Genomic DNA, 15,647 nt, shown 5'->3' with positions numbered 1-15,647 from the left:
GGCAGGCCCAGGTTCCCCAACCAGCCACTGGGGATGTGGCATCGACAGGCTGAGGACAATGGACTTCCTGATACGTTCTGGAAAGACTTTGGGTACTCCCCCGGGAAGACTGACCTGGCTGGAGGGATGAGTCACGAAGAGGAGGGGTCCGCAGGATGAGAGGATGCCAGGAGGGACACTGCCTGAGGAGGGCACAATGCCTGGCCAGAGTTAATCCCCAGCGCGACCAGCAGGAAGCACCACCAGTGGTGAGTGCACCCTGTGACAGAGGTTTCAAAGGTGTTCAAGCTCCCATTTACACACTTAAATAACCAGTTTTTCAAATGTGTTCAGCAACCAATAGCCCCCATTACAAAATCTGGAACTTAATACTCTGAGTTATCCACGTTTTAATGTGGCTTAAATTGCATTTTAGTTTTAGTCACAAATGGTCACAGACAAGTCTGTGATGCGGGTCAGAATCTTAACCTATTTAGCCACGTATGGGTTAAAAGTCTTTCCATGAACAGAGTATCTTCAGCAAGCAAGCAAGGGGCTGCCAGCAAACCTTAACATTTGGGGAGAAAAATGTGGCTTGTATTGGCTGGGGCTAAAGCTTTATTATAGATGAAACAAGAACTATAACAAGGATAGAGTGTTTGATAGTCACACCGTTTACCTACCGTTTACCTTTTGCTTTGGTTTCATTGGAGCAGTCTTTCCCACACTGACTCTTGGCTAGCCTGCCCTGCTAAAGTCGCTTTCGCTGCCTTACAATTCTGTGGAAGTGACGTTCAAAGGAAAGATGACTCTGGGAGACCATTTTGAACAGATGTGGTATATTTAAGAGAAAACTACAATAAAAACAATTCACGATTGATTCTGAGTGGACTACAAATCACAGTTCTTGTTCCCATGTACAGACTCAATACAAAGCTCAGTGCAGTGCCTCTAATACAGTTTATACATTGGCTATCGTCGTGAAGCAGGAGGGTGAACTTTATAAAAAACCAAACAAATAAATTATACGCTGAGCTATTGTCAAGCTTTACATAGAAAACGTAAAAATACAGTAGCTAGTGTGATTTTTAACAAAACTGTCTAGCTAAAAAACATTCTTACATACTTTGAAATAAGTTTGTCCAGTTAAGGATAATTAGTAGTGTGTGTAGGAGGAAACGAGAGAAGCAAAGTGCTCAGCCAGAAAGTAAAATGGCCGGGAATGTCACAGAAGATTCCTACCTTCTTCCCGCATTGTACAATACCTGCTCCCTACCGCAAACAGGTCCATGGTGCTTCAGCACTTAAGCTGAAGGCGAATATCCTGATGCCTAGTGTCAGATGCTAATGCCGAGTGCTCCAGATCACAGGTCTCAAATGCAGACTCTTCAAACTGCCTGGATTTCACTGTCTAACCATAAAAACCTAGTGTGCTTATAAAAGTCATTTAATTTTAACGCATTTGAGTAGGGGGGCCTTCAATTATTTCTAGAGTCCGAAGAAAGATTCAGGTAGAATGAGGACTTCTTTGGGCCAGAAAACAACTCCCAGAGCTTAGCAGACCATAATGTATCTCCCAGCTTTTCACATCTTCAAATGGCTGCTCTGTTATAGACATTTTTAAACATGCCTCTGATGAGTCGTCTTGTGCAACCCATGCTCTTTGCTACTCTGTGTTAAACTGGGTTACACTTGCATCATTAACAACAAAGATTTTTTAAATAAAACTTTAGTATTGTCCAGCTATTTGTGAAAAGCCTTGGGTGTGACAGAGCATACTGCTAACAGAGTTTGCTGCTAATCCAGGAAGTTCTGATAAGACATCTCACGTGAAAAGGTGTTGGGCTGACAGTTGAGCTTTAAATGTTAGTCAAGAGAGACAGCTGCTAGGTGAATGCCCTAACCTCCCGGAGGTTTGGTTTCTAGCAGCACACGTTTAGTACTTGACAATATAGCCCCATGCTGCTTCTGAAGGGGAAGGATGATCACGTAGTACAGCATCTCCTGCAAGAGGCAGGAATGTGCTGAAGACAAAAAGTAAGGTGTGGGGTAGGGGAGAGATTGGGAAGGAGAACAAGACTGAAAAGAAGAGGTTTGGATAATAACCCAGTTCAAATTTGGATTTCTTTCCACAGAGTCTCTTTCCTGGAGCAGCAAGTTTTCCCCTTCAAAGTTATTTGTTCAGAAAACAGTCCAAAATAAAGTCCTACTGTGCTACCTAGGCTAATGCTCAAATTTGAAGAAATTCAAACTTACGTATGTAACTGGCTAATGGGTGAGTATACCTCTACCCCGACACAACGCTGTCCTCGGGAGCCAAAAAATCTTACCGCGTTATATCGAACTTGCTTTGATCCACTGGAGAGCGCAGCTGCCCCCCCCCCGGAGAGCTGCTTTTCCGTGTTATATCCGAATTTGTGTTATATCAGGGTAGAGGTGTACTGCTTTATACTGCCGGTCTTAATTATTAGCAGAGCCATATTCCTTTAATTAAAGTGGTAAAGAGGCCCGTGGTTTTGGTCTCCAAGATCCTGCACTCTAATTCTGATGCCACATGTATATGGCATAACTGAACATATGATGTAAGTAGCTATGGCATTTATTACATAAGCATTTCAATGGAAATTATTACTTGAGGAGTTTAGATTCTCCAACCTGCTGCTGTGAGGCTCCTCAGATGAGATCGGTGCTAGAGCTTTAAGAGCCATCACTTCCTTGAGGTTAATAAGGTAAATTAGTTTCTATTTACATTTCCATGATCAAGGTGGTCACGTGGCCCAGCCACCCTTCTGCAATGTGTTTACAATAGTCACATTTTAATTCCAGACATAAGAAAGTATTTTACTAATCCGTTTGATATCTAGAAACTAAACACCAACATAGTAAAAGAGGAAGAAGCAAAATGCAACATTTAATTACTATAAACTAGAATAAGCATCAGTAAAAAGTGGGATGATGGTTTCGTAATTCAAATGGAGATTAAATCCTTGGTTCTGGGAGTTGGGTTTTTCCCTATTTGAACACCACATAGTGAGTGGCACATGTTGCCTACTTCTCACGCTTTTCTAATTTTAAAAGGGCTGTTTTGCTGTACTTTGTAACTATTCAACAATGTCATCGAATGTCTCAACAACAAATTCAAAACCTGGACGGCAGAATTTTATAGATGAAGCACTCAAGTTAAAATAACTAAATGCCAGTGGGCAACATTTTACAGGCTAGCTGGGCCTTCTATACAACCAGTAGAAAACAGGAAATGGTAAGAAATGCCCCCTTCTGAGTGGACGAAAGGCAGTAATTGATACTCTATAGGTGTCACGGTTCCTGTATTTTTCTTTGTTTTGGTAAATATGGGTCCTCTGTAATGTTACAATATGATTCAACAGCCAATCAAGGCTACTGCACTTATATCTGCCATTTTGTAAATAACATTTTAGTGAAACAAAACTATAAGCGTCAGATCATCATTGGAACAGAACAGGATTTACAGGTCACAATTTTCCAAGTGACTAGCAATTGTGTGTGCCCAACTTGACATTTAAAAGGCCCTCATTTTCAGCAAGTGGGGAGCACTCACCCTCTGAAAATTAGTGGTAGAATCCTTGTCCCCCTTTAAGTCATTAGGAGTTTTGCCATTGACTTTGAGGGGGCCAAGATTTCATCCCAAATATCTGAAGCTGAGCACCAAAAATCCAGGCATCTAAAATCACTAGTTACTTTGGAAAAATCCTGGCCATAGTTCTAAGGGATTAAAAGGATCACACTAATTAATTCAGCATTAAACTGTTTAGATATTAGGGGCACAATATTTTCACCACCACGTATAATTTATTGGACACAGATGGTCACTGGGGAGAGGAGGGGGGAGGGATTGCACATACTATGCACTATGCTTAATTATTTTATTTTGTTAAGAGGCTACTGAGGCTAGTGCACAGTTCACCTCAACCTGCTGTATCAACCAACCAACTTGATTTACATTAAAATTCTGCTGTCATCTGTCTGTTCACAAAACCAGCAGCTCTCTCTGGCGGGTGATGCTGCTGAGCAAACAGGTTAACAGGAAGTGCCAAGTTTCTCCATCACGGTAATGGCTTTGTTCCAGCACCTGTAGCTTCCCATTGCTGCAGCAACCTTCTTGGGCAAATGTACATCCCCAGGCTAAGCTATGACCCAGGGAGCCACGTCCCTCCGAACCTGCCACAAAGCCTGGACTTGCAGAGCAAACAATCCAGGGCTCTACTACGTTGGATACAGTTGAATGGGGAGCGAGCAGAACCACCGCATCAGGCCTAGGACAGAAGTTCAGCTTTGAGGATGAGAAGTGCTGGAGTCAGTGAGGACGCGGGCTGCTCCATTCCTCTCACAATCAGTGCACAGAGAGCGTGGGAAACCCTGGAGTACCAGCCACAAATCACGAGCACTGGTTCCTGTAGCAGCGCCCAGGAACCACTGTCCACACATAGTTACAGGCTGGTCTTCCGAGCCCCACCGCTAGTTACATTTTCTATTCTTCCCTACGTAAGGCCTTTTTGGGGGGGGAGGGGGAGAGAGGGAAGAAGAGACTGAGGAGTGACCGTGGGCCATGTACAATGAACAAGATCACTCTCAATAAGCATCTTGCAGACAAAGGTACTACAGCAGCCCCTGACAGAATCAGCCACATTCAGCAGCAGCAAACTCTTATGTTGAGGGAAGAATCAACCCCAAACTAACCCATTCTCATCCACCACCACAGTGCTTTAGTCCAGTTTTTATTTTCCACATTTAGAAATGTGCAGATTTTAAGCGAGCAGGAGTGAAACTGGGCAAAAGTTTAAGAATTTTCTTTAAAAGTGTTTCCACCAACATGAGCTATCTGCATGTAAATATTTATAAAATACAGCACTATGCAGAGACTTGCCTCTGGCCCCAGTCAGAAACAGAAACCTACCCTCCTTGCTATTTCAGCCATGCATTCCTGTTCGGACAGGGTCTTGATAAAGGACATCAAATTATTGTCCAATTGGGCTCCTATTTTTCTCCTTCCTTTGACCTTCTGTTAAAAGTTTTCTATAGCACTCATCACCATAGTATCTAAATGCTCATCTGTGTGGTTTCTCCTGGGGACCCTATTGCCTGCAGCCCTAATGGCCTCTTCAAGCTGACTTACTGTCCGTATCCTAATCCTCCTTAGTATGTGGTAGCAAACACTTTCACCATTAGTACAGGAAGGTCAGCACTTTGCAGTGTGTAGTCTGGTCACCACTCTTGCACAAATGGGTGAACTGCCATTAGGAGACATTTGACCCTTGATCCTCTTTCTGTTCCCAGCTGACCTCTTTCCACTCTCACTCCCACCCACACCTGATATTGAAGTTTGGAACTGAATACAGGCAGGATATTAACTGTTCTGTTTGTATGCTTGTGCCACTAACCAGCTAGTTGAGTGTTCCTAAATAACAGCAGCTCAAAACACCGACAGATCCAAGATCAACAGTGAAAAGTCCCTCCTAGCCCTAAAAAATATAACAGAGACCAACCTTTGGAGTCCCAGTGTTCATGCCCTTCATCCTTAGGTCTCGCTTCAGCATCCAAACTAGGATGCATATCTATGGCTTAAAATACATCTAAACATATTTGTTAAGTCTTCTAGGAAATTAAGATGTCTGGGGAAAAATATGGGACCTCCCTACCTTTCTCTTGGAATGCTAAGCTGTTTGGCAGAAGAATTTTTCCTTTCTCTGGCTACGAAGAGCAGCTTAAATCCAGTTACTGAGGTAAATGGGCACCCATGGGCTGGATTTTCAGTTCTTTCCAGGTGCTGTAAAGAGAAGGTACAAAGACTACAAAGAGGGTTAAGGCCAAGAAGGCTTGTCCATGTTTGTACAAAGGAAAACAGAGAAGGGACATTCACACAGAAAAGAATGGCCTTGATTGTATAAAATTACCATGATCACTATTAGTCACCGTTTATATTCATAACCAGCAGGTGGCCCTAGAAGTTCTTCTAATTTCTCCAAGAGTCAAGTTATGAAGCTCTGGGCCACGACTTTTCACAAAGCTAGTGGGCTGATATCAGAGTGAACACTTTCCATCTACGAAGCAGTAAAAGGTAAAGAGACTAAGTCGAATGCGGATGGAACATTCCAAGATTTTGTTATTCATGCCCAGAACTAGTTCCAGTGTGTGTTTCATCTCTCCTGAGAGAGAAGCTCGTGCATCCTTGGAGCTTTATGTCCTAGTTTATACTATAGTTCTAGCTGAACTGCAATAAAGGTGAAAGTTTCCCTCCAGATTCTCAGCAAAGCAGCTGGTTGTTTGTGTCCACATCCAGCAAGAGCTTAATCCCAGGTAGGTCCTTCCAAAGGGCTCCCTGAAGATGCTAGAAGGTTTGAGTTTTCAGCAGATTGGAAGCACCTCCTCTCAGAGTTCAGTGGTGAGTAAACATTTCGGCCTTATCGCAGGATCCTCCGTGACGGGGCTAAAGAGAGGAAAGCAAAGCAAAGACCCTGTAAATACACTCTTCCACAGAACAATCTGCTGGGAGGAGTGCAGGATGCTACGACTGGGGCAAATACCATGAGTTTAGCTGTGGCCCAACAACTCTATGGAAAGCTGGTACTGACTGGACGGTAAGAGCTCACAGCTGCTGAGGAGAAAAGGATACAGTCTGCTGTCTGTCGCTAGCCTACATTCTTGGCTGCTCAAGAGGAAGGTTCAGAAGAACAATTAGCACTAAGATGTCTGGGCACACCTGGACTTCCAAGACCAACACACATTAGCATGGTTTAAATCTGCTCCAAATCTGACTGCAGGGAAGGGCGCAGGATTTTAATGCTAATTTAACCCACACTATTTTTTCATCTAAAGAAAGTCAAGTGCATGTGAAAGGAGACAGGCTAACAGTTGTACTGCACCTGTGCTGGTGAAGTAGCAGCAGTACAAGCTTTCTCCACACTACCTCAGCAGTGCATCTCACCTGGGACCTGGAGGGATCCCTAGGGATGAAGGGCAGTTCAGTCCCCAAAGCTTCTCCTCTGAGATTCCAACAAACTTCAATAAGGTCCTATGTTTGGGGTATAGATACCTGCCCATTAGAGCATGCACATTAATGAGTTGTATTTATGTCTGAGAGCAGGCAATGTTGCACATTGTTCTCTTTCAAGGAGAAGTGAACAATGAATGTTAGCAGCTTCCGTTGTAATGCAGCAAACGTCTAAGATCCAGATTTGTGTTGGCTGTTTTCAGTGGTTGCGAGAAGGAACAGAGCTTCCTATTTTCTCTAAAAGGGACCAGCTGCAGAAGGACAAGTTGGAATGGATTTTGCCTTGTGCGTCAGCAACAGCACTGCCAGCTGAGACCTGGTTGCAGCATCTTTACTGGTAGTGCAGTGCAAAACAGAAGAAAAACCCACTGAGCTGAAACTCAGAGTGGGGACTCCCATGCGGAGAGTCACAGAAAGCCCTGTTACTCCAAGTACCCAACTGGCATGGGATCCATGGGGGGGAATGGCTACCAATGGCTCCTGTTGTCTGCCTTCCAGCTAGTAGCCCCCTCCCTGACATCAGAGGAGTTAACCATGTCAAGGAGAGAAACATGAACACTGAATGCTCATTGGTTTTGGTGTCGGAGGTTTGGTGGCCTTGTTTGCATAGCGATACTGAAATCCTTGCCCTCAGAAACTGAAATCTGACCCACCTGTTGAGGCCGATTATGAGGTTTTCTTTCTCTCCGGGATTTTTGCCTACAGTGATGTTTCCATTTGGGGAGTGTGGCTAGAACCCTCTTTTTAAATGAATGGCCTGAGAGATAGAGGCAAGGAGTTTCTGCTGAGTACCTGTAACAGTGCTGCTCCCTGTAATAATTGCCATCTGTACTTGATAGACATTTTATGTACAGTTCCTCTTTTGGGGTCTGTTAGTGGTTGCCTGATTTTTATATTTTGGGCAATAATAATTATAGCTATTACATCACCTGAAGGTGTCAGAAGAATGAAGTAACTCCAAATTCGCTTGGACACTTTTCACTCTTATCATTAATCCATAACTCAGGTACAGATGTGGTTATTTCTCTGCGTCAACCCCTCTCCCACCCTTATCCCTGAGCCAATGAATGTGTAATAGCATTCTGACAGTGAATGCAAATGCTTCTGATTTGGATGTTCCTCTGAATGCTGTTAAAACCTCAAAGACCCCCTCAAGCAATTAGCATATTTCAATAATAATACACAATACTTAGCCCTTGTATTGAGTTTTACATCTCTAGATCTCAAAGTGCTTAGAGGTAAAGTTTGATTCTTAAATGCCACAAACTGTTAATTTGGAGATCAAAGAGATGTAGATTCAAAATCATTTAAAGAAGAAATCTTTTTGCATTCTGAAACCGATTAATCTACATCACTCCTAGGATATCAGACACAGGTTCATGTGCACCTGCATCGCAAGGAAGAGATGTTTGTAAATCTCATAACAAACGGACATAACAAAGAGACTGCACCCGTCTGTGTATGGGTGCAGGGGTACATCCTCCCAGAACAGCTGGCAGAATTGGGGCCCAGTTTAGTTCTTCCTTTAACCTGGGCATGGACATGTCCAACACTGTATCTGTTAGATTCTTTCATGTGGAAGGGATCTCTGATCAGTGCTCTAGGCAAACTTTTTTGTGCATTAATTCGGTCCTTTTCCTCCATGGAGGGGAAAAAAAACATGTTATGTTGTTAATTTGGAATCAAAGGAGTATTCTTTGGCTTAAAGAAATAAATACATTTCCTGATTTCCGGCATTACCTATGATCAGAGGAAAACGTTCACTTCATTACAAAACAGTTTCAGGGGTGGGTGGGCGGACATTATCAGGAGCAGAATGGCAAAATAGGAATTCTTTTTTTAAAGATCAAAAGCGTGGGGCTTTTACAACTGCGATGATTTCAGCAGATTTGATTGACTTGCAAAGTGAACTGGAGAAAAAAAATGAAGGAAAGGGCTGGAGATTGTATAAACTCAGTTGAAGAATTTCTGGCAACAGTTCTGACCAAATATCTAATTATGAGCTCTATATTTATTCTAATTTCCAACATGCTTTTAAATCTTAAATGAACCAAACTATACCACAGAATCTCTATGAACAGTAATTCAATGCTCGAATAATAAAAATATAGCAGTAAAGATATATTACCGACCACCTGACCAGGATGGTGATAATGACTGAAATGCTCAGGGAGATTAGAGAGACTATTAAAATAAAAAACTCAATAATAATGGGGGATTTCAACTATCCCCATATTGACTGGGTACACGTCACCTCAGGATGGGATGCAGAGATAAAGTTTCTTGACATCTTAAATGACTTCTTCTTGGAGCAGCTAGTCCTGGAACCCACAAGAGAAGAGGCAATTCCTGATTTAGTCCTAAGTGGAGCACAGGATCAGGTCCAAGACGTGAATATAGCTGGACCGCTTAATAATAGTGACCATAATATGATTAAATTTAACATCCCTGTGGCAGGGAAAACACTACAGCGGCCCAACACTGTAGCATTTAATTTCAGAAAAGGGGACTACACAAAAATGAGGAGGTTAGTTAAACAGAAATTAAAAGGTACAGCGCCAAAAGTGAAATCCCTGCAAACTGCATGGAAACTTTTTAAAGACACCATAATAGAGGCTCAACTTAAATGTATACCCCAAATTAAAAAACATAGTAAGAGAACAAAAAAAAGCCACTATAGCTAAACAACAAAGTAAAAGAAACAATGAGAGTCAAAAAGGCATCCTTTAAAAAGTGGAAGTTAAAATCTAGTGAGGAAAATAGAAAGGAGCATAAACTCTGGCAAATGAAATGTAAAAATATAATTAGGAAGGCCAAAAAAGAATTTGAGGAACAGCTAGCTAAAGACTCAAAAAGTAATAGCAAAAAAAATTTTAAGTACATCAGAAGCAGGAAGCCTGCTGAACAACCAGTGGGGCCACTGGAGGATTGAGATGCTAAAGGAGCACTCAAGGACGATAAGGCCATTGCGGAAAAGCTAAATGAATTCTTTGTATCGGTCTTCACAGCTGAGGATGTGAGGGAGATTCCCAAACCTGAGCCATTCTTTTTAGGTGACAAATCTGAGGAACTGCCCAGATTGAGGTGTCATTAGAGGAGATTTTGGAACAAATTGATAAATTAAACAGCAATAAGTCACCAGGACCAGATGGTATTCACCCAAGAGTTCTGAAGGAACTCAAATATGAAATCTCAGGACTACTAATTGTAGTCTATAACCTATCATTTAAATCAGCTTCTGTACTAAATGACTGGAGGATAGATAATGTGATGCCAATTTTTAAAAAGAGCTCCAGAGGTGACCCTGGCAATTACGTGCCGGTAAGCCTGACTCCAGAAGCAGGCAAATTGGTTGAAACGACAGTAAAGAACAAAATTGTCAGACACATAGAAGAACATAATTTGTTGGGGAATAGTCAACATGGCTTTTGTAAAGGAAAATCATGCCTCACCAATCTACTAGAATTCTTTGAAGGAGTCAACAAGCACGTTGACAAGGGGGATCCAGTGGACATAGTGTATTTAGATTTTCAGAAAGCCTCTGACAAGGTCCCTCACCAAGGCTCTTAAGCAAAGTAAGCAATCATGGGATAAAAGGGAAGGTTCCCTCATGGATTGATATCTGGTTAAAGACAGGGTAGAAATAAATGGTCAGTTTTCAGAATGGAGAGAGGTAAATAGTGGTGTCTCCCAGGGGTCTGTACTGGGCCCAGTCCTATTTAACATATTCATAAATGATCTAGAAAAAGGGGTAAACAGTGAGGTGGCAAAATTTGCAGATGATACAAAACTACTCAAGACAGTTAAGTCCCAGGCAGACTGCGAAGGGCTACAGAAGGATCTCTCAAAACTGGGGTGACTGGGCAACAAAATGGGAGGTGAAATTCAATGTTGATAAATGCAAAGTAATGCACATTGGAAAACATAATCCCAACTATACACATAAAATGATGGGGTCTAAATTAGCTGTTACCACGCAAGAAAGAGACCTTGGAGTCATGGTGGATAGTTCTCTGAAAACATCCACTCAATGTGCAGCGGCCGTGAAAAAAGCGAACAGAATGTTGGGAATCATTAAGAAAGGGATAGATAATAAGACAGAAAATATCATATTGCCTCTATTTAAATCCATGGCATGCCCACATCTTGAATACTGGTGCAGATGTGGTTGCTTCATCTCAGAAAAGATATACTAGAATTGGAAAAGGTTCAGCAAAGAGCAACAAAAATGATTAGGGCTATGGAACGGCTGCCTTATGAGGAGAGATTAATAAGGCTGGGACTTTTCAGCTTGGAAAAGAGATGGCTAAGGGGGGGGTATGATGGAGATCTATAAAATCATGACTGGTGTGGAGAAAGTAAATAAGTAAGTGTTATTTACTCCTCCTCATAACACAAGAAGTAGGGGCACCAAATGAAATTAATAGGTAGCAGGTTTAAAACAAACAAAAGGAAGTATTTTTTCACACAATGCACACTCAACCTGTGGAACTCCTTGCCCAGAGGATGTTGTGAAGGCCAAGACTATAACAGGGTTCAAAAAAGAACTAGATGCATTCATGGAGGACAGGTCCATCAATGGCTATTAGCCAGGATGGGCAGGGATGGTGTCCCTAGCCTCTGTTTGCTAGAAGCTGGGAATGGGCAACAGGGAATAGATCACTTGATGATTACCTGTTCTGTTCATTCCCTCTGGGGCACCTGGCATTGGCCACTGTCAGAACACAGGATACTAAGCTAGATGGACCTTTGATCTGACCCAGTATGGCTGTTCTTACGCTTATTTGATATTTCATCTCTCTTTTTCAATGTGGGATCAGTTTCAAAGGTTGTACCTGTAAATGATGATGTGCCTGTTCTTGATGTCTTTGAGGTTTTTAAACATGCTGGATATGTTGTTTTATATTGCTCCAGTGGAGTGTGGAACAGATTTCCAGAAATTCACAAGTTCTTTTCCTCTTCTTTTTCATACACAGCTGACTAAATTGCTTTGTTTTTGGCAGACTTTATGGGGACAGATTTACTTCTGAAGTCTACAGCCGCATTTCTATTATTCATTGTGCTTCCTTTTCTTTATCTGTTAACATATTTTCTTATAAAAAGGTTTGTTTTTTATACAGTGCTTTTCGTCACTTGCTCTATCTACTGATATACAAACTATACACAGCAATTACTTAAACACTGCAAGGTGAAAAGAAGCCACTGTATCCCCACAGTACACGGAAGATTAGGAGAGGGAGCGAAACATACTATACCCAACTGCAGGAATGGACAGAACATAACCACTCAGGCTGGAATTGGAACAGGACACCATTCTCCCCAACCTCCACGCAATGCAGCCTCAGATAGCAGGGACAGAGCCCTTACCTTGCAAGAATTTCAGCTGGCTGCTGCGATGATGGAGATCCAGCTGGGAGTGACAATGCTTCAGTGCTGCCTTTCACTGCCTTTAGAGCTAAAACAACATCATTCCCCAAAGGCCCATTGGAAACCAGCCCACTCTGAATTAGGGAGAATGAAACAGGAAACGGGTCAAAAGCACTGCTGTGAGGGGACAAGTACGTTTGTCAGTAGTACCTAACTGGTTGGAAGTCACGTCAGAGGAAACTAACATGTTCCTAGAGTTTGGGGGCGGGGGGGGGGGGGGAGGGAAGGGGTGTCAACCAAATGGAAATCATTAAAGAAACTTTATAGAAAATAACTCAAATAGAAGACTGTGAAAATGAAATTTATCTTCTTAAAAAGAAATAATCCCACATCTGAGCATGATTAGTCATGGCCAGTAACACAGAAGGAGTTTCAAATGTGTATTGATGTTGTCACCCTATGTTTGTTTGATTCACTTCACTCAGACTGGACAATGAAACTGCGCAAGTCAGTTTTGTTTTGTTTCTTGTCAGTTTCATTGCCTGGATCCCAACAGCACAATACTGTTGTATATGGCTTTCGAACAGCAAAGAGGAATGATTTTTAAAAAAAATAAAAATCTGTGCCAATGGATTTTTAGATTTAAAAAAATCCCATAAAAATAGCTACCTGTATAAAATTTAACACTAAACTATTTTTGAGAACATCCCATTAAATCTCCACTCTGAATTATAAATAAATAAAAAGAATGATTGAATAACTCACTGGCACGATCCACCTGGGTGTAATTGTGGGCGGCGAAGACACCTGCAAAGGAAAATAAACATGCTGGAAAAGTTTCAGTGAAATGCAAAATGCTTTAGAAACATTATTTCCTCAAAACAATTTGACTCAGAAGTTAATTTGTTGCTAGCAGCACTGTCACATTATTTACATCTTGTCAGCCTGTACCATTGCTAAGGGCCCGTCCAACACTATGGCTTTGAATCAAGCTGCTTGTAACAGTGACTGACTCCAAACATGATTTGTGTCTGCACACCACATGGCTAATAATTGGTTAGTACAGTGGTCAGCTGACTAGGTTTCAGCACATAGCTGCCTTCCAGTAACCAGTTTTTTGCAGTGTGGATCGGACCCCTTTTCTGCTACTGGTTTGGCAGGTCCTCCTCCTCTCCAGTTCTCTGTGCAGTAAAGACACTCCAGAGCACACTGACATGGGTGCTGCTTTGGGTGCATGCCTTCCAAGTCCACTCTATCCCTGCTGAGTGCTTGGGACAGCTGTCCAGTTTTTTCCAGAATGCACTGATAAGCAGTGCAGTATTCTTCGGGAGGGCAGAAAATGCTACAAACTAAACTATGATACTTGTAACCAATTCAGGTGACCTCACTTCTGGTTCAGAGCCATAATGAGGAGAGCACCCATATAGTGCCCCAACAGATCAGAGTGATAACCTAAGGCACACATGAATTATCAGACCAGCAACCATGCTACTAATAATATCAGACACAAATCCAATGGACAGATGTCTATACATTTTCCTTTATAAATAGTCAATAGTTAAATCAAATCTGTATGTATGAAGGAGGCTCCCTTTAAGCAACTGGATTTAAAACAGTTACCCGAGGAATGGTTTCTGTAAAGTCAATTAGATTCTCCGTCAGTGATGTTAACAAAACATCAAGGTCATCTGGATGGCTCTGTAAAATAAATCAGTTATTAATTAAATCCCCATTCGTCACCAGATAGAGTATTTTAGTGGTTTCTTGATTTCTGAGCGCCCTCTTCAATTTACTGTTCCATTGCCAGGCCTGGTTTTTGTTCATCTTTTAAACAAAAATGAATATTATCAGATCTTTACTAACAAGCCCTTCTGTTCTCCTCTCCCCAGCCTAGGCTTTGTGCTAGTAAGATTTTACACCTACACTCATGTGTAGGTGTAAAAATCATCCACTGCACTTGTGCATGTGGATGACAAGTGTTTAAGTGGAGTCTTTGGATTGAAGATCTAACCTTGGGAAAAGTGGATATAGCTATGCGCTGAAATCAGCAGCATACAATCGGTTACAGGTGCAGCAGCTAAGAAGTCTTCTCTTTTGGGGATCCAGAATCATACACGGAACCCCTTAGCAATGTTCCCTCTAATTTTTGACAGTCCGTGTTCACAAAAAATTTCTTCTGTGCAAATTGTTGTGCTTCTGTGCAAATTTTTGTACATGTGGTGTTTCGCCGTGTGCGTGGGGTTTAGGATCTGTGTGCACGCGCACAGCTTAGAGGGAACAGTGCCCCTTAGCCTAGTGAAATATCCCAGGAGTCCCATGTTACTGTCATTTAATTGTCTGGAGATGGACACAGAGATGCTGACCATGTCACATGCACATAAAACATCTACTATTTATGCTCACTGGTGCCGCCATAGAGAACACACTATCTTTGAATCAGAATCAAAATCTAAGCAACACAATAAAAACTTCAGGATCAAACCCTGCCCTTGCTATTGACTTCAGTGGGAGCTACACCTGTGCAGTTAAGTGGCAGAATTTCATTCTTAGAATCTGTTCCCTGAGACACCAAAACTGCGGGATAAAGCAGATTCATCCACATGCCAGTTTAGAAAATGTTGTGCTCCAGGTTGCCATCCTGAAGTATTGGGGAAAGCAGAGTGTAGGACAGACAACACAAAGGGACATAACCCAGAGTGGGGTTTAAAATGGAGTCATATGATATTTGTTATTACAGCAGAAATCACGATTTGGTAAATGTGTGGCTATAGCAAGTATGCTACTGTAAAGTTTATTATGTGCAGAGCCATTCCTCTTGTATTAGACAGTGGCAGTGTCTCAGTGTGAAATGAAGAGCCCTGCACACGGACAAAGAGGTAGTGTGTACCTTTAAAACTGCAGTCTCTTCTGCTGGAGCCAGAATAGCTGGAATCAGTGATTCTTCAGGGCCAGGGATGGCATTATCCTCTTCTAATGCATTACTGAAAGAAGAAAATATTCTCATCACACTGCAGAGGCCGTGTGAAATAACCAGTGCTTCTTTCATGACAGCTGAGCCTAGAAACACAACAACAAATCAATATAGGGCAAGGAGGAGATTCAAGGGGAAGGAGGGATAGCTCAGTGGTTTGAGCATTGGCTTGCTAAACCCAGGGTTGTGAGTTCAATCCTCGAGGGGGCCATTTAGGGATCTGGGGGCAAAAATTGGGGATTGGTCCTGCTTTGAGCAGGGGGTTGGACTAGATGACCTCCTGAGGTCCCTTCCAACTCTGAT

General features: G+C 42.2%; 1 protein-coding gene across 1 annotated transcript in view; it reads right to left on the bottom strand.

Annotated features, from left to right (window-relative positions):
* The window catches only part of LOC141995743 (band 4.1-like protein 5), a 49,815-nt gene that overhangs the window by 17,522 nt on the left and 16,646 nt on the right, over window positions 1-15,647 (bottom strand). Inside the window, exons 7-10 of the mRNA XM_074967073.1 lie at window positions 15,261-15,354; window positions 13,994-14,071; window positions 13,139-13,180; window positions 12,374-12,507 (exon numbers count right to left, since the gene is read on the bottom strand). Of these exons, the coding sequence (XP_074823174.1) occupies window positions 12,374-12,507; window positions 13,139-13,180; window positions 13,994-14,071; window positions 15,261-15,354 (348 nt within the window). The remainder of the gene's footprint in view (window positions 1-12,373; window positions 12,508-13,138; window positions 13,181-13,993; window positions 14,072-15,260; window positions 15,355-15,647) is intronic.

This window comes from Natator depressus, chromosome 11 (assembly GCF_965152275.1).
Source record: "Natator depressus isolate rNatDep1 chromosome 11, rNatDep2.hap1, whole genome shotgun sequence".
In the NCBI taxonomy this organism is placed as follows: Eukaryota; Metazoa; Chordata; order Testudines; family Cheloniidae; genus Natator; species Natator depressus.
This window is presented reverse-complemented; position numbering and strand designations above follow the sequence as displayed.